A 21,425-nucleotide genomic window follows, 5' to 3' on the forward strand; every position below is an offset into this window, starting at 1 on the left:
GCCCAAATCACTGCTGGTGAATGAATAAGCCTTCACTTGAGCTGTGTTAAATGGCAACAGTTTTGGAAAACGCAGAGAAAAGCCCAAGGGTGGACGAAGAGAATCTAAGTATCTCAGTAGTCCTCCCCTCAAGATCAAAGTTGGCTTAGCACATTTCAAATTTTTAGCAATGCAGAAACTTGGTACTCCTGGACTTTCTTAATAATACTTCCATGTCAGCAACTTTAATGAAGCATCTTTCACAGTGTTAGAGGGCTTTTTTTAATGTTAGTATAACTGAAAAGCGTCAATAACAAGCGATCTACATTTGTCAAAAATGGGATTTGTTGTCAATGGCCACCTTGTTAAATACACCACATGTTATAGATGGTCTAGTTCCTGATACCGCACATTCAGTCTGGGAACCGATAGGCAAGCTGCTGCCTTTATGGCTAAAAAAGCATCACTGGCAGTTAAAGATTAAAAGCATAAGACTAAAAGGGACCACTAAGGCAAACAAATAAAGCTTTTTGCAGTCACAGGAGATTAAAAGTTCTTTCATATAGTGCTCAGTATCTATCTCAGTTGCATGTCTCCTTTTATTATTTTTATGAAGAAGCTTTTCAGAACCTTACTGCTCTGCTGGCTAGAGGACAATTAGTTTCTGCAGATGGCATTTAGTAGATTTACAGTGGATGCACAAGCCCAGAGTCTAATTCATTCTTCCACAAGCATATAAACACTGTAGAAGTATTTGTAATAAAAACAATTTTACTCATTTGAGAAAACTGAAGTAATAATTAAGCATACAATATTTTAACTTCTCTCATCTCTAGAGCATGCTAAAATGAAAGGCATTTATACAGCAAGCATGGAACAAGAACTTCACTGTCCAATTTTATCAAACCTGACACCTCAAGAATGACTGCCTGTGTGGACACTTCTCTGTTTGTCCACACAGACACACACAGCTGGACGGTTCTTGAGTGTCCAGGAATTTCCAAGCAGCATCAGGCAAAACCACACTGATTTTGTCAAAAAACTATGAGGCACAAGGGAAAAATGGTACATGCAAATCTCCTTTCCTTTGGTTAACTGAATTCAAGCTTGCAGTTTTTGTGTTTTTGATTGTAGATCAAACCATCTCCAATTAATACCACATTTTTACCATACCTGTCCATTTTCCTGACAGACCAAAAAATGTTGGCACTCTGAAATGTTAATCTTCCCATACAGAAAGAAAATAATACTAAGAAGAAAAAGATCATGTGAAAAGAATAGTGTGTGCATATTCAATTTAGTATCAGGAAAGGAAGCCAGAAGATACAGAGCTAGAGTAAAGATGGGAAAGGAAGATGGAAATAGAGCAGACAAAAGTACTACCATGGAAGTGTAAAGTTGCATTCTCACAAGAACAAATACACTAATCTATTTTACTTCTTGCACTTCTTCGACAACTCAATAAAAAGCTCTCCCTGTTTTCCAACAACTTCACCAGGAACTGAGGGCACTCAGCACCCCTCAATACATGCTTGCTGCTCACTAGTGACCAGAACTAGATCTGTTTTATGAAAAACAAAACAGTTGCTTTAAAATTAAAACAACTACTCTAAAGATGAATATTTCTAGTTAGGATATTAAACAAAAGAACACAGCTTAAAAGAAAAACTCATACCGAACAGGAGTCTGTGGAAGTATAACATTAATTTCCTCATCTGGATTGTTTTTTAGTGGTGTCCTCTCCAACTGTGTGCTACAGAAATGGAAAACAAACTCATTAAGTACTAATGTAATTCAAAAAAGAATGTTTTCTATAAAGATTTATTAATCTGCAGAAAAAACTGTGGAACAGATTTTTAGAAGATTTAGACATCCAACCACTCCAGTTACTAGAACACTGTAATTTAAATTCCCAAATAGATCTGCTTTGAGCAGGATGTTGGACTTGGATGGGAACTCTGGAGGTCATCTAACTTCATGTTTTTTTTCTAGAATTGTATTTATAACAACTTAATTTATATGTACAGTTAGTATTAGCTTCATTTTAATCCAATTTTAAATGAATGTATTTTTCTACCATAGATAAAGTCACAGATTCACATTGTGAGCTCACATCAAGTTATAGAAATGTTAACCTGTCAGGAGCCACTGGAATTTTAGAATATGACTACAAAAAAAAAATCAAATACATCTGTATTACTGAACACTAGGGAATGTGCGTGGTCCCTAACTCGACTGTTTATTCTGCTAAACCATCTGCGGCACGTTTCTGTCCCATGCAAACTACCACTTCCCAAAACATTTGTGGGTACAGGTCAGAAGTCAGAATGGGCTGAGGGCCACTCCCAGCAGGCAGCTTCCAAATGCCACCATTTGGTTTTAGGAAGGAGGAGCTGGACAGTGAGGACCCAAGCCATTCCCTGCCAGCTGGCCCCAGAGCCATAACACCTCCTCAGGCGTATCTAATCAACTAGCATGACATGGCCTCAGCCTCCTCCTCACGATTCCTCAGCTTCCCCTGGACAACAAGGGCTTGCACAGAGTAATAATTACAGTAGAGCTTCCAAATCATTTTAGGTAGAGTCACAGTCATATGTTTTCTCATTATTTAAGCAGTAATGTAAAGCAAGGCTGCTGATGCCAGAAATACCTTAGCTGAACTACAAACCTAAGAGGTCAACAGGATACAGAGATCTCCATTTATAACAAGAGGGGGTGGAAATCAATGCAAATTCACATTTTCTATTATAAAATTAAAGTAGTAAATGGAAATATTACCATGCTATGACATCAGGCTGTAGAGTTTCATCGTGATCCAGAAATAGTCTTGCATCTATATCTTTGTTTTTGAGATAGAGCTCGTCATACTGTTTCGAGAGAACCTCAACCTCAAAAAACATTGAAAAACCTTTATTTTATAGGAACAAGTTTGACAATTTACTGAATAATATAAGCTAGTCCTACCTCATGAATACAATGCTGAAATGCTAAGAGAATGACCTTGGAGCTCACAAGGTCACTTCTTACACAAATAGCTGAAACATACCCAGAACAAAATTATCATTCCCACACACGAACAAAGATAATCATTTATAAGAGAAAACAATCCAAGATCATGAGACTTATTTGAAGAAACGTAGGTCTTGACACTGTAAAAGAGCTAAAAAAAGCTAGAGTGGGAGACGTAGACCTGCAAATCAAACTAATGTTTCTAGGCTTTTAAATCTTTCCTTCCAAAAAAAAAAAGGTGTCTCCAGGAGCAGGAAATGTAAAATGACAGTCTTTAGAACAGCCGCCAGACAATCTACTCGGTCCCTGTCCCTGCTGGTTTGGAGATGAAGGCCAAGACCCACACTCAAACCTTCTTGTTTTGAGTGTAAGAAGAGAGTTTCCCCAACCATATTAATATTTGTACTGGTGTAGTTTTTTTTTTTTTTAAGAGACATGCCTATTTCTACAAAAACATACACCATTATTTCATATCCACATTATTGTTTTTTAAATTACTGTTAAAAGTTTCTTAGTTGATTAGATCCTATATTGATAGGACTTCATTTTGCATGAAAAAGTCTGCTGGGTTTTGATTTGCCTTTTTTTTTTTTTAATTTTGAGTGACTAACATTAACTAGAAGTCTGGAATTTTTTAATCAGGGCCAGATACTAGCCTCCACTTCAAATCTGCTGCTGTGCTCCTGTAGAAGTAGGCAGTCACCTCAATTATCTGTTCCCTGAGCCCTCAAACATACTAAATCATACTGTGCTCTGGCAAACTCCTGCTAGAAAAACAGGCAACAGTACATATGAACCCAAGTTAGTCCCCTCCCAGTCCCAAGAAAAAGCAAGCTGCAAATATCTCCCTACACAGCTTTACTCCTCATCCTCTCCTTTTACCTTTGCCAAATTAATTTGCTCCAAACTGATCTCATGGTTAAAACTCTGAGATTAGGACTATTAAATCAAAGGTTATCTTTCAATTCCTATTATCACTAATTTTTTTATTTGAAAAGTTCATTATCTTTTCATTTTTCATTATCTTCCTAATGGCTTATGCGTTCTTTTTGTCTGAAATATTTCAGTATTTCATAAACTTCTAGAAAATTCAGGTTCTCACTGCAAAAAACAGCAGCTCTTAGACAAAATGGTTATACTGGGCTAACTGGGAAGAAACCTTCAGCCAAAAATAAAAGTTCTGAATCGGTCTGTTCATCAGTTCATAAAGCCTGACCATCAAATACACAGTGAAGACAAATGAAATAGCAACATTAAGCCTCAAAAGCTTTTCTTGTTTTGGAAACAATTGGAAGCAATTAAAATTTATCTGAAGCTCAGGGTTTTTTTATGAAAAATGAAAGTAAATTTAAATGTCCCATATCCCAGCTATTGTACTGATGATCTCAGCTATGACTGATGGTTAGTTGGATTACATATATGAGCCAACTACCTCTGAAATATAGCTGTAACTTTCTGCTTTGTTTTAGAACATCCCCTCAAGCACTCATGTTTCAGGAGCAAGGACTGTGTGACTGGATTTTTCTTCAAATGCATCATTTCATAGAATTTTCACCAGCAGAGTCTTAAACTGGTAATTCTGATACTACGCTTAAATTGAGCAACCTTGGATGAGAACCCTCATTGACTTGAGAATAAGCTATATAATGACCTTTGCCTGGAAGTTCATACAGGGCTTCCCAACTATATATATATATATATCTCCATGAATTAAAAAGTCTAAACAGAAATTAATTTTGGAAGAGATTAAGATCTTTAGTGGGTCTTGTATTTTGTCCCCCACTCAACACACTATGAAACTGAACAGAACATATACTTGGCTGAATCTTGCAGACCTTCAGTCCGATAAGCTTCAGAGCTGCTTATTTTCAGGTTACCACACCTACTGGTGACACCCAGCTAAACCTACTCTTTCAAGAACGAGGGATGTAAATACATTGCAGAAAGTTACCTACTAAGGTGCACTCTTGCATGAGATTGCATAGAGGTAGTCTGCTGCATCCAGGCTACAACTCAGTAAGATGAAAGTAATTCTGCATGGACACAGCAGTCCAAACTCTGCCAGTTGTGAAACTGAGCCTAATCTTTTGGATCTCTCTCCAACATGACTACAGTAACATGTCTTAATTATATTTAAATTAAGGTGTGTAATTTAAGACTGTATGCATTTATAGACTGACTTCAGAGACCTGATATTGTAATAGTTGTATTTTAGATTAATGGCCTCACCAAGATCATGAATATGCAACTCCTGTGTCATGTTTTGCTTTGAGCAAAAGTACTGGTTCAGCCTAAGGAAATTAATTTATTAAATTCAAATGTAATAGTTAAATTACTCCATGAATACTGGAATCCCTGCTAAGCCACGTTCCTGAAAAACAATGCATTTTGCTAGATGATCTTAGAACCTATTAGAACTTCATCAATGTGTAAAGGTAACCTTAAGCAATTTGGCATGAAGTATTGTTGTTGAACTGTCTTAAATTCCTCCAATTACCTCTGGTAGTCCATTTGAAGCTACAATACCAATAGAATTCAAGAAAGGAATAAAGCTTGTGAAATACACATTTTTGACCTAAAAAAAAGAAAAAACGTAACATTAGCAACGTACAGAGGCAGCCATACATACACTGCTTTCACGTCTTTAAATAAAGTAAATGGGACACTTTTGTAATGCACTGTGTTTTGTTTTCAATAAAGCTAAAATGACATTGCTTACATATCCAAAACATAGTGATATGTAAGCGTGCAGTGCGTAACCCATGGCTGGAACATTAAAGGACTAAACTGGGAAAGAACTGCACTCTTCCCAGCCCTCTTATATTTCTGCTTCCATCATCTGCTTTGATATTCAAAAATCAGTCCTTTTTACACAGGAATAGATTTATCAGCAAAGGAAAAGGGGAATGGGGTCTTTAAGTTCCCACGCAGAAGCAATGTGCTTGTTGCGTACCTTTTCTCATCATGGGATGCAGCTGTGAAACCCCATCAGAGCAGCCCTGCATCCACATGCTACCTGCTGTGATCAGCCTATAACTTCACACTGCATTCTTCACAGTTCAGTTTCCCTGGCAAAGTTATCACCCATACCAAAGGGCTTCGGTTTGGGGGTTTTGGTTTTGTTTGTTTTTAAACTACCCACTATAGAATGGTAGAATACCTTCACTACTGAACTTGAGAGAATAGTTAGGCAGGCACAAGTATTGAGATATGAAAAGATCATTTAAATAAATGCATATTCCAGATGGGGTATAGCAGCGAGATCTAACAGACTTTAAAACACAGGCATTACCTCATCTAAATTACAATCATGCTCTTTACAAAGGACTTCAATAACTTTTGTATCGGTATCAATTTGCTTTGAAGTACGTGTACTCCTGTTCTGACCTCTTCTTGGAGTTCGAGCTGAACCATTAACAGTCACTGCAGTCACAGCAGACTCTGGAAAGATAGTAAGAACCATCACAAGGTTAGAGTTGTCTTAAGAAGGAGAAGATTTAAATTTTTAAACCTAAGAGATTTAAATTTTTATATGATTTTTCAGGTCCTCCTCTTAAGTATTTCCCTTTTCATCTGTTCAGCTGGGTAAGAAACCTTCATGACAGAAAACCTCTACAAAAAGAAGACTAATTTTTCAATTCCTGTATCAGTATTTGGACATTTTGTTTTTAAAAAGCTATTCAACATAGAATGTAATAGCACTTTTTGTAAGTAGCTTTGAATAAGCATCTGTTTTGCAAAGCTAGGAAAACCTTATCTTTTAACAGAGGAGTAACTATTTTTTCTATTTTTGCAGAAGTGTAAAACAAGGAGCTGAAAGAGTAACTTCACTCTATGTGCCTGAAGGTTAATAAAGTCAATGCAGGACTTAAGTGCTGGTTGGAATCTGGAATATGGTCCTGCAGGCAATTCCTCCTTTTCCCAAATACCCTCAGGCAAACAAGTAGGAACAAACAAGTTCACCGTGAAGAAGATATCAAAAAACCTTAATTCGGCAAGGTAAAAATATTTCATTTTGTTAAGCTCCAAGTAGATGGCTTCGATATTGTCAGCTTGAAATATGTGAATTATATTAATAGCATATGTTAATATCATTAAACATTGCTGGTTTAAAACTGACACTCTAATCAGCATGCTGTTCTCGTTTGTAACTTCATTTGTATTTGATAACTGTTCTGAGAAAAATCTGACAAACTACACGGCTCGGGTGGTTGCATCAATCCCTTCAGCCTTAGTCAGATCATAAAGCTTGACCTCGTTTAGCACAACGTGAAGCCTCTCGGTCACGAGGATTTGAACAATACATCATGTTATTTGCTAAAAGAATGAAGTGCTGTTTGTCAGTTTACACAGCACCTGCACATATCACACAGCTTCAAGTTAGAAATTTAATGCTTTACACTTACACCAGTAATACCCATATTTGCAATTTAGTCTGAAGTGGCAGCATTTCTGTTCAATGTAAAATGCACAGAACCAAACTGTTTCTAATAATGAGCTCCTAGTCTTCATAGTTTCACTAAAAAAAAAATAAATCGGTGTGAACGCAGAGTTCAAAACCAGGTAGTTTCAAGTCAGTGTTCTTTGAAAAAGATCTGCTTTATAACATCTGAAATAAGCAGTAGCCTTTGTCTGTCCTACTACGAAGGACAAATTTAAATTCCGAATAGTACTGGAGGCAGGCAGGGATTTGCTTGCACAAGCCCACCCTTTCCCACCCTTTATTGGTATTGGTGTTAGAATAAAAGCGAGGTTATTTGTTCTTACCTGCAACAAATAATTACTAGGTCAGATAAATATCCTCCAAAACATGGAATTTAAAGAATATAGCAGTGAATGCATCATCTATTCTATGACATTACAACCCAAGTGGATATTTCGTTGTGAAACAAAGAAATAAAGCAAGTAGTTTTAGGCTATAAATACTAGCATCATATCCAAACCCAGCAGAGGATAAACTAACTAGTATCAAAAAATTGTTTTCTACATACTGTGGCTCCAAATACTTAGGTATATCAATTCCATAGCTTGCAGAAGAAAATATTCACAAAAATAGAATGCTGTCTTTGGAAATTACCATAAATGCTTACTTTCTCTGCCTTTTTAGTGAGGTTTTCCAGGTTTTAAGTATAAAAACTGAATATACAAAAGTTACTGCTGAACAGAAGCTTCTATAGTGAAGACCCATTATATTTTTACTTAAAGAAGAGACACTTGCTAATAACAAAGAGGATGTAATAAAAGCAAAGCTATCTATGTTTTACCTCTACTGTTTTATTTTGAACTACCACTGCAACTACATTTCCTATCCACCGTATTTTTCTTTTAAATGTCTATATAGTCCAGTATCTTGTACATTTCTGTTGTCATCATACTGTTGTATGTCAATGAAATAACAGTCATAGCACCATCTTTTCCCTTTTGTAACTCAAAGCAAACCTAAATAATAGTTCTCAGTCATCATCTACCCAAAACCTGAATTCTTTTGCCAAAGTAGAACTGCTGTTTTAACAAGCCCCTGAACAACTTGTGTGGGCAGAGTACATAGCAAATGGATGGTAAGAACAGGAGGAAAAAAAAAAAAGAATTATATTAAATACACTGCCACATTCAGATAATTTAATTCAAGTTCACTATCATCTAAATTGAACTAAAACATCAGAAAATCCATTTTAATAAGCTTAAGAAGTTTTATTATGTTAATTACGAATGTTAGTATGACTCTAATAGAAATTTAACCCGTTTACTTTCTACTGTAGTGAAAAAAAAACTAAAATCCTTACTGTATGGTTCCTTGAGCATAGCAGGAGGTGACAGTTTGATAAAATAATCTAAGACACACAGCAACAACTGGAAAGAAATCACCAGGTCATCTTCCACTTGCAACACTTTACCTGCAAACATTTAAAAAGGTAAAAAAAAAAAACCTCTGTGAGATGTTTGACTTAATTTTAAAAGTAATTTTGAAAAAATAAAGATTTGGAAGTTCATTTAATAAAACGCTACAATTAGAATTCAGAAAGCATCATACAGGATGCCAGTGTTCTTTAAAGGCTATTGGTTTTAAAACTCATTGTTCTTAAGAGGTTTGTTGCTTTAGAGATAGCATACATACAAATAAATTTACTGTGCATAAAATTCCTACCCCTCGGTGCCCCTTCCTGATTTCTTTTTCATTTTACTGTAGTGGAGTAACTGTGTAGACTATTTTACCTAGACGTACTTATTTCTGTGCAATTCTTCCTCACTTTGTGAAAGTGTTCAGAAAGCGGAAGTTGCTAGTATATAGTGAAGAGAAATTCAAAACGTGCTATCACCCCGTATGCTCAGCTTGTCAAATTAATTTGAAATTACTTTAAAGTCAGACAAATATTAACATGAAGAATACTTTCAAAACTACTTTATTCCAGCTGTGCCCAAATCACGATTCATACGCCAGTGAAGATCCACAAGGCCATTCCAAGACAGCATGCATCACCACAAAAAATTTGGAAAGCTGATAGCGATTCAGAACAGCTACAGCCCCCTACTTGTGCTCTATTTACACATGCAATTTTTGTATTTATTTTCTATCAGAATTAGCAAGCATCACCCAGGCTCTCCTGTGACTTCAAGTATTTGCTGGTAAACTTTTGCTTTCCTTATTCTCAATGAAAAGGCAGGCTAGAAAAACTTTGTGGGTTTTGCTTTATGCTTATGCTTGGAGAATCCTAGTGAAAAAGCTCCACGAAGCTCAGCTGATCCAAGACCGATTTCAGTGGCAGAGATGTGTACACTTCACTGATAACACAGACCTGGTGTAAGCAGCAATTAAGATACACGATTCATTCCTTTTTGTAGGAATAGTACAATGAGACAGGACTCCAAGGACTACTGTAATTGTTTCATCACTCAGCTTTAACTGGAACCTCAGCCTTTTCAAGGAAGAATTGTAGTATACATAATTTCAGGGACTTATAATAATATCTTATTATTATTAAATTTTATTTATTTTATATATGTATAATATATATATGTATATATGTATAATACATTATTAAAGTATTGGCAGATTATAAAGCACCTCAGAACAGACTCAAATAGAGAACACCAACCTTCAATGTAAAAAAAAAACCCACCTTATAAAGCTTAAAAAAAAATATTTATATACACAGGAAGTAACAGAAGTTAAAAGAATACCCAAACTGTACAGAAATAAATATTACTGAGTAGTTACAAAGCCACACAGTCAAAACATTCTGGGCCTGTACTATGGACATTTGTAATAAGGATGCCAGTCTCATACTGGACACATAAAACAAATCCATAAACTCACTTTAACAATACTCACTAAAATAACTGCCTTTTAATCAAAACTCACCTTTTGCCAGCAAAAAAGTAATCCAGTAATTTTTTAGGACTAATACAGAACTGAGTTCAGCAGAAATCCTATAGAGACACAAAAATAAAGTCTTTGCATTAACAGCTCTGTAGTAAGTTAAACTATAGTTTCTGAAAACATGCTTCAGTCTATGGAACAATTTAAGACAACATGCAACACTTCCCATACAGTTAAGTTTATTAATAATCTCATTCCATTCCCTATGTAATTATGACTACACATTTGAAAAAAATTAAGTCTCTGTAAAGCCATTCAAGAATCAGGAAATATCTGTATCATCCTTGGAAAAGAAAGTGAATGTGGATAATTCACTTAACTGTTACGAGCTGTTTTCTGTCTTGTGCCTTTGACTAATGCCCTATTTTCCAGTCACAGCATGAACGCAAGCTCATTTGGGAGTTGCTAAGGCATCTTTTCATCCATTCATTTGTTGCTATGATTAGGAAGCTCACTCTCCAAATGTTCGTTTCCACCATGCCGAGACACCCGCCATTGGGTGGCGATCCTTCATGGACGAAGTGATCAAATATATATATCACTTCTGTGGCTTTCATCATCTCTCACTGAAATTCAAAGTCCCCACTAAATCTAAATTAAACACATGACATACTATGACTTAGGTCAAACTTAATGGCTTAAAAAAATAAAATGCTGACACATTTTACATCTTATCTTGACAAACACAATTTAGGAAAGTCAAACTTACTCACTACTAGGTTGTTCCAGATAAATAAGGCCACAAGTCCTAGAAAATAAAAATAAATTCATATTTTTAAACACTTTCCTGAAAGAAAACTGTGTAATATCTTTGACTTCAATGTAGTAAAAAATACACCAGTTCACAAAACATTATTCTAACTTAAAAAAAATGCTGACTCTTGGAGAACAGATTAACAACAGACCAACTAAAGCCCTGCCAGAGCTGAAATAATGCTGTTGCTTGCATGCTTATGTCAAAGCTTGCACAGCAGAACAATTTTAATTTGGTATAATTAAATTTGTTATTGTTTTCTTCCAGAAAGACAGGGTTTGTATGTACATTGTTACTCAGTGGCTTGTAAAACACAGCAAAGTATACGTTACAGCTGCACAGAACACTCAATAAAAGGATATTTTAAAACCTTTACTCTTTCTGCAGCGTTACTGCAAGCCTTGTGGTATAATGTTTCTTTTCTTCTTAATTATTCTACGTACATGTCATTTCGAGAAATAAGTTCAGTTTATTCAAAAAGAAAATGGGAAAAACACAAATTTGAAATCCTTCTGTTTGAAAAAATTGTTACTGCAATTCAAGTTTTGAAAAAGTAAGCAAGCGAAGAAGAGTTAGAGGAGGGACAAAAACCAAAACATGCCCATGTAAACCTGCAATGACACTTTTATAGCCCAGAAAAGACTTGCAATGGGTAAAATCAAATTATTTACAACTTTCATAGAACTTTATAGCTTTAAGGCAACTATAAACATTACAAAAATGTTGTGATATACACATTTTCCAAGCTAATGGTAAGTGCAATTGATTGGATTTTGAAAAGACAAATAAAACTTATATCACATTTGTACCTTGATTCTATTAAACTACCAAGGGGTGACCTGCTACCCCTTTCAAGGGTCATTTAAGGGATATTTGAGAGCCTTTTGTGGTTTGGAAGGCAAAACATTACAGTGACTCAAACTCCTGTAGGTGAAAAGTACCACAGCACTCTGAAGCAACAGGATCAAGTAATGCGAGAATCATGGATTGATGCTTCAACGTTTAATAACATGAAACAGTTTTCTATCGGTATATGCCACACAGAATTTCACAGACTGATTAAAAATTGCCTCAGAGGATATCAGATCTTGCCAATAGGTATCTATGCTAGCCCACATTAGCCTGTAAAAGGATCTAAAGCCTTTAACATCTCTGTCTTCATGTTAAAGCAGAGTGCGGCAACTTACCACCTTGGAGTAACACCAACTCAAGAAAAGCATCCATTTGAGAATCTCCTGATTTTCAAGTTACACACAGAAAGCTCTTAGCACTCTGCCCTAAGCACATTCAATTAATTCTGTACAGAGAATGCCCCTTGATTTTCATTGTATGGTCAGCTAAACCACTTGGGAGGGTTCACCTTGATTACAAGTGAGAACCGCTAATAGAGCAGGCTCTGCAAGGCCCCTAGATGCTGGAACAAACAGCCTTCAGTTCCAGATCTGGGAGAGAGAGACTATCTTATTTGTGCTTTTTTTAATTTCCAGAACTCCTTAGAAAGAAACTCTTCGATCAGGATTTGGGGAGGGCTGGGCAGGCAGAAATGGAAAGTCCCTTAAATAAAAAAATATTAGAGGGTAAACCAATCCTTATATTTGTAAAAAGCTTAATAAAGGGACTAGCAACCACTTGTCATGCTGCTCCTACTATTGTTTGTACTGTAACAAGGGGATTGTTTAACAAAGCATTGTAATAGTTACGGAGCAAAATGTAAAACGTGTTTATTCAATGTATGTAAACAGTTCCATGTCACTGTTCTGTAAATACTAGTGCACAGAGTTTAAACGGGCTCTTCTAATACACAGTTTGAAAAATCTAAATACTTAAATGTTGACAGCTATAAAGAATTCATAATTTCAAAATGAAAAATGTATACTACCTTTCAAACTTGTGGTATAGTGCAAGTAATACATCATATTTCTTTTTCAGCCTTGATACAGTGCTATCAACTTTAGTGCTTACGGTATCCATGTTAACATCCACCTCTTTCAGAAACTGAAAAAACGTGCATACACTGAAAAAAAGGAAAAGAAAATGCCAGATTATCATAACTGAGAATGACCACTATGCAAAAGCTCTTTAAAAACCTGACCAAAACCCACTGCCTTACTTCACTAGACTCCAGCATATTCTTACTACAACTAGCAGTGACTGAGAACCTTGCTTTGGAAAACACTACTTGCTTACCTTGAGCCCCATATACCACCTTTACATGTTCCAGATGTAGGAAAACTGTTCAACTAGATAGCACAGGCCTCTCGCGATATGGGCTCTACTACAGAAAGAAAATTTTCTTCGCTAGCACAGATATTACCTTTGGAAGTTAGGATTTGCTAACTAGACACATCTTTCTTCCTTGCTCTGCCAGTAAAACCACAAATATCCAACACAGACATCTCAACTCTTCTGTTCTAGCTAAAAGTTCTACTTCAGAAATGTCCTTACTACTCTAAGAACATGAGCCTTGGCTCCATCCATGCTAAAGAGAGACCTAGAAATGAAAACTGAGACGAATGCATTGAATTATATGGAATTCCAAGTCTTTCAACAGGCACTGGGAGCAAGGACAGCCCCACCCTTTGGAAATACTGTTACACAGGGGACCAAAGTTTTCCCTACTCATCCATATAATATTATGGCCATCAAGAAAGCATTTTGTTGTTTTGTTCATAACCAAAATGAGCTGATTAATAACAATTAAGGAGGAGGAAGCTATCAAATATATTCAACTATTTCAACTATATCAAATATATTTTGATCCTTTATCAGAATATAAGATTCTGAGAGATTTTTTTGATCTTTGTCAGATTAAAAAACAGAATATAAAAACAGTCAGAAGTTCATTTGGGAATTCTTTTACTGTGCAATGAAAAATCTTTCCAATATACCTATGTGGCTCTAAAGGATAAGATGACTGGTAGAAACCTCTGCCAGATTGACCTTAGAGCTGACAAAAAGCCCAGGGCTAACAAGCAATTGAGTATTGCCAAAATAAAGATCGGCAGAGTAATAGCTTACTCTTTGAAACCCCAAGGGAAAAAGTCTCTTTCAGTTTGCAGCACAAGTTGGTCTGTACTCAGGTGGAACATGCTGAACATTGCTGCACACATGCAATTAGATTTCATCCACGCAGTTCCAATTCAGTCAAGACTGAAGAGATTAAGTCGAAACATATGACCTGGCTGCTGCTCTGGGAGATGATGCGAGGTAGGAGTGGCACAGAAAAGTCTAATCGTAACTGATGACTTCCAAGAAAAGCATATTTAAGCCCAAGCCTGGGGTTACCACCATGACGTGCCCAGTGTTCTGTCCTAGCCTCCTGCCCTAGAGCATCCGAAGGCTCTGCTCCTGCACATGCTTTCGATGCACGGCACAGTTATTAGGCAGACAGCACTGGAATCCTTTCCTTAGATGAATCTAACACAAGGGTATGCCTATTGCTCTTGCCACCTAAATTCACCTTAAAAGCAGATATTTTCCTATAATCACTAAGTTCATACTACAGAAATTAAGAATACCCAATATGACAGTAACAATCCCCTAGCAAAAAGCACGTACAGAAGTACAAAATTTAGACTGGCATTAAAATGTTTGAAGAAGAGTAGCATGCTGGCAAACTATTTGAAGAGTAACATTTTTTTCCACTTCTTGATTTAGCCTAAGCCTAATGTTGGAAAAAAGGTTTTACAGAAAATCTGAGAAAGGAAAAATATTTAAAATGTAATTTATACCAAGTTACGTTGATGAAGACTTTAGGTTGAGGAAGAATAAGAATAAGCTGTGTGATATAATCAAAGCCAATCACAGTTGAATCAAACAAGTATCATTGCTCCCTCAACTAAAATATGACAGCAAGACTCCTAGTTTACCAAAATATTCAAAATTCCCACAAGTAACCTTCACTTTAAAATCAACTAGCCTGATAAGCACGAAGATTCACAATGCTTTAAAAACATTCTCTTTATAAAAATGTTAACTAGTTAATTGTTGAAATCTAAATTCACACTTAAATTCACTTACCTTATGCTTATACTTTTCAGAAGCTCTGTGAAAGTGAATGTAATTTCATCCAAATCAATTGCTACAATAAAGATACAGACTCCCCATGTTTCTTTTTTCTTTTTGTTATAAGCCTTTTAGAAACGGAGAAAACAGAAACGAGTTTTATTTTTATTATGCAATAAAAGTGGGTAGTATATGGAAAGCATTAATTTGTCCAAACTAGATTAGAAACGGTAAAACAAAACACCCTCAAGCAAACATTTGACTATGATAGCCAATTATTTGATAACTGAAAACTGTTACAAGTTTTACATTACAGATGAAAGACCAAGCACTTCAACTTTTATTCCTAGAGTACAAGATCAATTTTACCCATACAATTCAGCAAAGCTTCGAAATAGAAGCTTTGGTTCCACGGAACGGTTATGCAAAGCAGAAACCTTGATTTCCCCCCCCGCCCCCCAAAATTTCCAATATTTGACCATAACAAGACACTGACAGTTAAGGAATCAGGAAATAAGCCATAAGAAAGAAATATAAAGTCATTAAAACAACAGGCGGTAAATACTTATGAACTTTATTCTCCAGCTAGGTCTCAACCACTTATCACAGCTGAGCCACAAACCCATCTCTTTGCTTAGTAAAGTATGATAACAACAGACACCTTCAGGCATTTTCCCACCATACATCTACACTTAAGGTACGAGCTGTAACCGATCATCCTTCACCAAAGAAAAACTATCCCGCAATGACAGACATGCCCTCCACATGGAGTTCACTCTTGATGGTTCACAAGCTAGTCACTCGGCGCCAGCCAGGCATCAGTTACAATTCCAGTACCCTTCCACCAAAACAGCATCCCCACAGAAAACCTCTAAAGAGGGATGTTTTGCAGAAGCATGGAAAAAAAAAAAACCAAGCAGGTAACCACAGGTTTTGGAAACAAAGCTATTTTGAAAACAGAACTAGGTGCAGGTGCAGCCCTGCAAGAGTCCTAAAACAGCAAACCCGTAACACACTCTTTGGACATTTGGCATCCTCGTAAATAAATCTCCAGCACCACCCAGGCCCTCAGCCACCTCAGCAAAGGAGCAGAGTTTGAACGTGTCTCTCAGCAGCTCTAGGTTGGATGTGACATCTGTGAAACAGACCCCCAGGGAGCAAGTGAGCTGAATTACTGAACTCCTGCTCTTCTACGCTGCTTAGTTTTAGCCCCCCTCCCTGGCCTACTTTTTTCTCCTTTCCCTGATCACTCCACCTAGCCGGCTCCCAGACAAAACCAATGCCAGCCACAGGGGCCAGTTCATTCTAGAAAATACTCCCAAAAGGCAACAGGAATAAGACTGCACAAAACCTGGCTCCCTCCTCTTACATGGTCTTCCAAAGCTACCCCACAAGGCTCTGCATCCTCAGCACCCACTTGTGCCCTCGCTTACTCAGCGGTGTAACCATGACAAATAGCATGCAGTGCCCATAAATGATACAACAACTTCACCAACACTGCCAACATTACTTTTTTTTCTAATTGGTCTGCTTCTTTCTTGGGACCAGTGTTTATACATCCATGAAGACTGGCTGGGTCCTCCTCCAAAGAATGAGAAGTTTCATTGGCTTGTGCAATTGATAAGAGCAAGCCATACCCCATAGGACAGGCTTGAATGCTAAATTAACCAGCCACCTTCAACAACGTGGTAACTGTCCATTATTTAAGTTATTACTTTCTTCCTGCATTCCTATTTGAGCGTTTCTATGAATCATGACACCTTGTAGAACAGAAAATTATTTTGAAAGAAGCAATTAACAGACTGAGATGCATTTGATGATACATAAAGGAATGGATATTAATATCAAATAATCACTCTCTGTTTATTGGAAACCCTCACTTTTTAGATATTTTATGTACCATCGTATACCACCAGCAACCTAAAGACGAAGCAAAAAATTGCTCTTGAGGAGGTTTTACACAGAAGAAAGACTTTCCTAAGAGATGTGCTCCCACCATCTCAGCCATTCTCAACAATCCTTTGCTGACAGGTACAACAAGCTACTGGGCACATAAGAACAAAAAGTGTCCTGTAGGATGGGGATGTGTATTTTCCTGCATTAATGTGTCTGTGATGCACTGTAAAAAAACTCTATAAGATTAAGGCTAGCTAGTGACCTACCAAGAAGAAGGATGACTACTCACTTACCGAGGACACCACTGCCACTGGAGTGAGTTGACCTTGTTTAATAAAGAAGTTGCCCTCACTTCATGCTCCTGCAAACTCAGACCATGACATTGTTCTGTAAACACAACATCTCATAGGGCAGGAGGACTGAGTGCTAGGAAGCGGTAAAATTGTTCCTAGTTTGCTGCCTATCCAAACAAGCCTAGCTCTCCTACGTGGCTTAGTTCTGCCCTGGGAGGATGAATGCTTGACAGCTATAGCAATGGTTTATTTGGTAAGAGTGAGATCTGGTTTTGCAAAAACAATCTTTAAACTCCTTATCCAATATGGTTTGGGGTAATAACTCATTTATTTCTATCATTAAACAACAGCCTCAGAGGCAGCCTGTCAATCCACTAGATTCAAACCATTACGGTGAGTCAAACTCTTAATTATCCACTCCTGGTGTTAAAAGATGCTTTGGGCACCTTCTCCTCAACCAGACAGATGTTGGATGACTGCTGGCCTAACAAAAAACATTACACAGAGCCCAGGATAAATTAATATATTATGATTGTTTCCTAGTAGCAAAGAAGAGGTGAGCAGCTCATGAGTGTGCCTGCCTCTTAACATCAGCTGTGTGAGGGAGGAGAGGAAAACATGCAAGAACACCGGACTGGGCCTATCCCACCAGCTACTAATGGTTAAAACACCCAAAGACACAGGTAAATGGGAGTTTCCTCAGAAAATAAGACTATCTGCCCATACCCACACATGAAGATTTTAGTGATTTTAATACATAAAATATAAACTTCATGGGGTAGGAGAAGGGGAGAAGAGATAAGGAGAGGTCTTCCTGGCAAGTCAGACCCCTGAGTATTCTCTTCCTCATATCCCTTCCCTCCCAAAGCTCACAGATGTTTTTCAAGTCCTTTCCTATACAAATGAGTTAAAGCTGACTGTGGAGCAAAAATGCAGCAGCATCACTTAGTTCAACAATTTTGCCATAACTCCAGGGGGGGCCAGTCCTATGATACAAATTAACAGTTTCTTTACAGCCAAAGCCAGATGATTCATCCCAGATGGATTTGAGGGCATGGGAATGGATGCAAGACAAATTCACAGCCAGAAATTCATTTCTGAGGGTTTTCTTCTTGACCACAGTCTGACTCAAGGTCTTTGTTGGTACAGCACCACTACAGAAAACGGGCAGGACAACAGCTCAACATTTGTCTTTGGCTGTCCATTCCAATAAGGTGACTTCCAGTGACCTTACTTCAACTCATCATGAATCAAAGCCTACCAATCACTACCCCAAAGATTATTTAGCACCTAGCAGTCTCCATAGAATTTTTTTCTTTTTTTTTTTTATTTAGGATTCTGGGGAAGCAATGCTATAACTTCAAGCAATGTAGGTCAGTTCTGTTGAATCAATATAGTTTTCTGTAGGAAAAGATCTAAAACTCTTACAAACTCTTTCAAAATATTTATTTCTCATTCTGGACTTACTGTTACTACTGTTTAATCCATTTTTAGCAAATCATTAGTTTGCCTAAATCTAGTGAAAACAACCTGGAGGAGTGTTGTGGTTTAATCCCAGTCAGCAACTAAGCACCACACAGCTGCTTGCTCACCCTCCTCCCCACCCTGCAGTGGGATGGTGGAGAGAATTGGGGGGGAGTAAAACCCACGGGCTGAGATAAAGACAGTTTAATAGGACAGCAGAGGAAGAGAAAATAATAATAAATAATAATAATAGAATAGACAAAATATGTGATGCACAATGCAATCGCTCACCACCTGGTGACCGATGCCCAGCCTGTCCCCGAGCAGCGATCACTGCCCCCCGGCCAGCTCCCCCAGTTTATATACTAAGCATGGCATCATATGGTACGGAACGGCCCTTTGGCCAGTCTGGGTCAGCTGCCCTGGCTGTGCCCCCTCCCAGCTTCTTGTGCACCTGGCAGAGCATGGGAAGCTGAAAAGTCCTTGACCAGTAGAAGCACTACTTAACAACAACATCAGTGTGTTATCAACATTATTCTCATACCAAATCCAAATCACAGCACTATACCAGCTACTAGGAAGAAAATTAACTCTATCCCAGCTGAAACCAGGAAAAGGAGTCATAGGCTTAAAATGCTCATCAAACTGAACTGTTGTGAAATGAGATTCTTGCCTCTCTTCTTTCCAGATATTGTTGCAAGGCATTAAAGGCACTAATAGAAATAACTTCTCTTCTCTACCTCAAGAGGTTCTCCAGTGCTAAACCAGTCACAAGAAGGAGACAGTCACAGGAAGTCCCAGTTCTAGTTTGAAGTTAGAGATGTTTATTATTCTGCCAACACTGATAACAGTTTTGATGACAGCCTACAAAAGTGATCCAGGAATAGACACTTCAAATGATGTTGTGTAAAGGAAGGTCAAGAGAAATGTACATGAGAAATATGCAAACACAGATGGGTATTTGAATCAAATGGCATATAGGATGTCATATTGTAAATACCAAAAACCCATTTTTTGAAGGGGAATATGTGGAACTTGTTGGCTTACTAAAACCTCAGCCACTGCATCCTAATCAATATAGAGAACTAGATAGACAGTACAAGAAACATTCACAGATATGTTTATGATTACGGGGGGGGAGATGGCAGGGAAAAAGAACCAAGAAGCATTCACAATAGAAAACTGATCAGAATTAAGACTTGTAGGAAAAATTTCCTAGGAAAAAAAAAAACTCTGAAAGTGAATAATGTACCCACTGACTGAATATAAGAAGTTCTGTGTAAAGACAGTTAGATGCTCCATTTTTCAACAATAACAGTTTTAAATTTTCTATTGAGCATGGTCTGGAATGGAGGATTACTATTAGTTCTCAACAGATTTAATCAAACTCAAAGATAATACTAGCTAAAAGGAATGGAAGTCAATGGAAAGTATTAAACTGATGAAAATAGTTCTTCTGATATGAAAACTTCCCATTATTGTTTTCTTGCATGTAGAGATACTAGAGGGGACATCAGTCTTTCCCCAGGATGGGCAGAAGATGAATAAAAAAGGAAACCGTATGCCAGTTAGCTGTGCTTTTAAAGTGCAAGGGCACACCACATACATGCAATGCATCTGCTACTAAGATACTGAATATCACCAGCAAGAGGCCAAGGTGCTGGTTTATGTTTGCTTCAGGATTTTCAGTAGCTCTGTTTTTTGTTTAATAACAGAGGATCCTAAAATATCTATAATTTTGCTCATCCATCCAAAGCTTCAGTGGATTCAGGTTCAGTTTAGCTGCAGTTCTATAAATAAGAGACAAAGCTCTAGACAGCAAAGACTTTATCAGCTCGTCCTCATATGTTTTATGCTTTTGCCAAAACCAAGAAGTCTCTGCATGTCTTTTAACATGAGGATGAGGTGGTTTACAAACTACAATGTTTTCTTTTTCATAAGAAACTACAACCAAAAGGAACTGATTTAATTTAAATGTGAAATTTTACGGATTGGGAACATTTGACCTGCTGATCACTAACTTTTTGGTCTATATAAAGCAACCTTGCTATATTTAAGAACTCATTATTTCATTCCTCCACTTAAGCTACGGTTCATTTTTTAAGTTTTCTTCACTAAGAGCATAGTTCAGCTCTCATGCGAATCAAGTGCTCTGCAGCATCTGCATACCAGTATAAGTCACCAGTTGGAGAGAATTTCAAAACATACGATGAGGAATTAGAAGCAAGGAAAGATGACAGAAACTTCTTCAGATGCTAGGGACTTGGGGGGGGGATAAGGCAGCAAGAATACACTCTCATGTCCATGGGGTACAGCATAATTGCCATTGGTTTGGAATTATAACACAGAAGCAGATTAGTGCAGTACTTGGGGAAAAAAATGCATGGGCAAAGAAAGTTAAACTAGGAAAGACTAACTATGCAGTCTGCAGATCTTTTCATCATCAGAATTTTTTATAGCAGGTTAGACAGACACCTGATAAAAATGACTCAGGAATTCATGAGTCTGAACAGCTGAGCAGCAGCAGAACAGCAGGCCACATTTCCCAAACAGTGATAAGAACAGCAAACAAAAAATGAAGCTCCTACCCACGCACCATATACTATGGCAAGTTGGGCTGATGAGGTTGAAGCACACCGGACCCTAT

At 37.4% G+C, this 21,425-nt stretch overlaps 1 protein-coding gene across 1 annotated transcript in view; it reads right to left on the reverse strand.

The window, feature by feature from the left end:
• Positions 1-21,425, reverse strand: part of RB1 (RB transcriptional corepressor 1) — a 74,108-nt gene that overhangs the window by 48,428 nt on the left and 4,255 nt on the right. Inside the window, 9 exon segments of the mRNA XM_082338032.1 lie at positions 1,655-1,732; positions 2,758-2,867; positions 5,486-5,563; positions 6,281-6,429; positions 8,772-8,882; positions 10,349-10,416; positions 11,076-11,114; positions 13,000-13,134; positions 15,141-15,253. Of these exon segments, the coding sequence (XP_082194158.1) occupies positions 1,655-1,732; positions 2,758-2,867; positions 5,486-5,563; positions 6,281-6,429; positions 8,772-8,882; positions 10,349-10,416; positions 11,076-11,114; positions 13,000-13,134; positions 15,141-15,253 (881 nt within the window).

Source organism: Platalea leucorodia (assembly GCF_965183815.1).
Source record: "Platalea leucorodia genome assembly, chromosome: 2".
Classification (NCBI taxonomy): Eukaryota; Metazoa; Chordata; class Aves; order Pelecaniformes; family Threskiornithidae; genus Platalea; species Platalea leucorodia.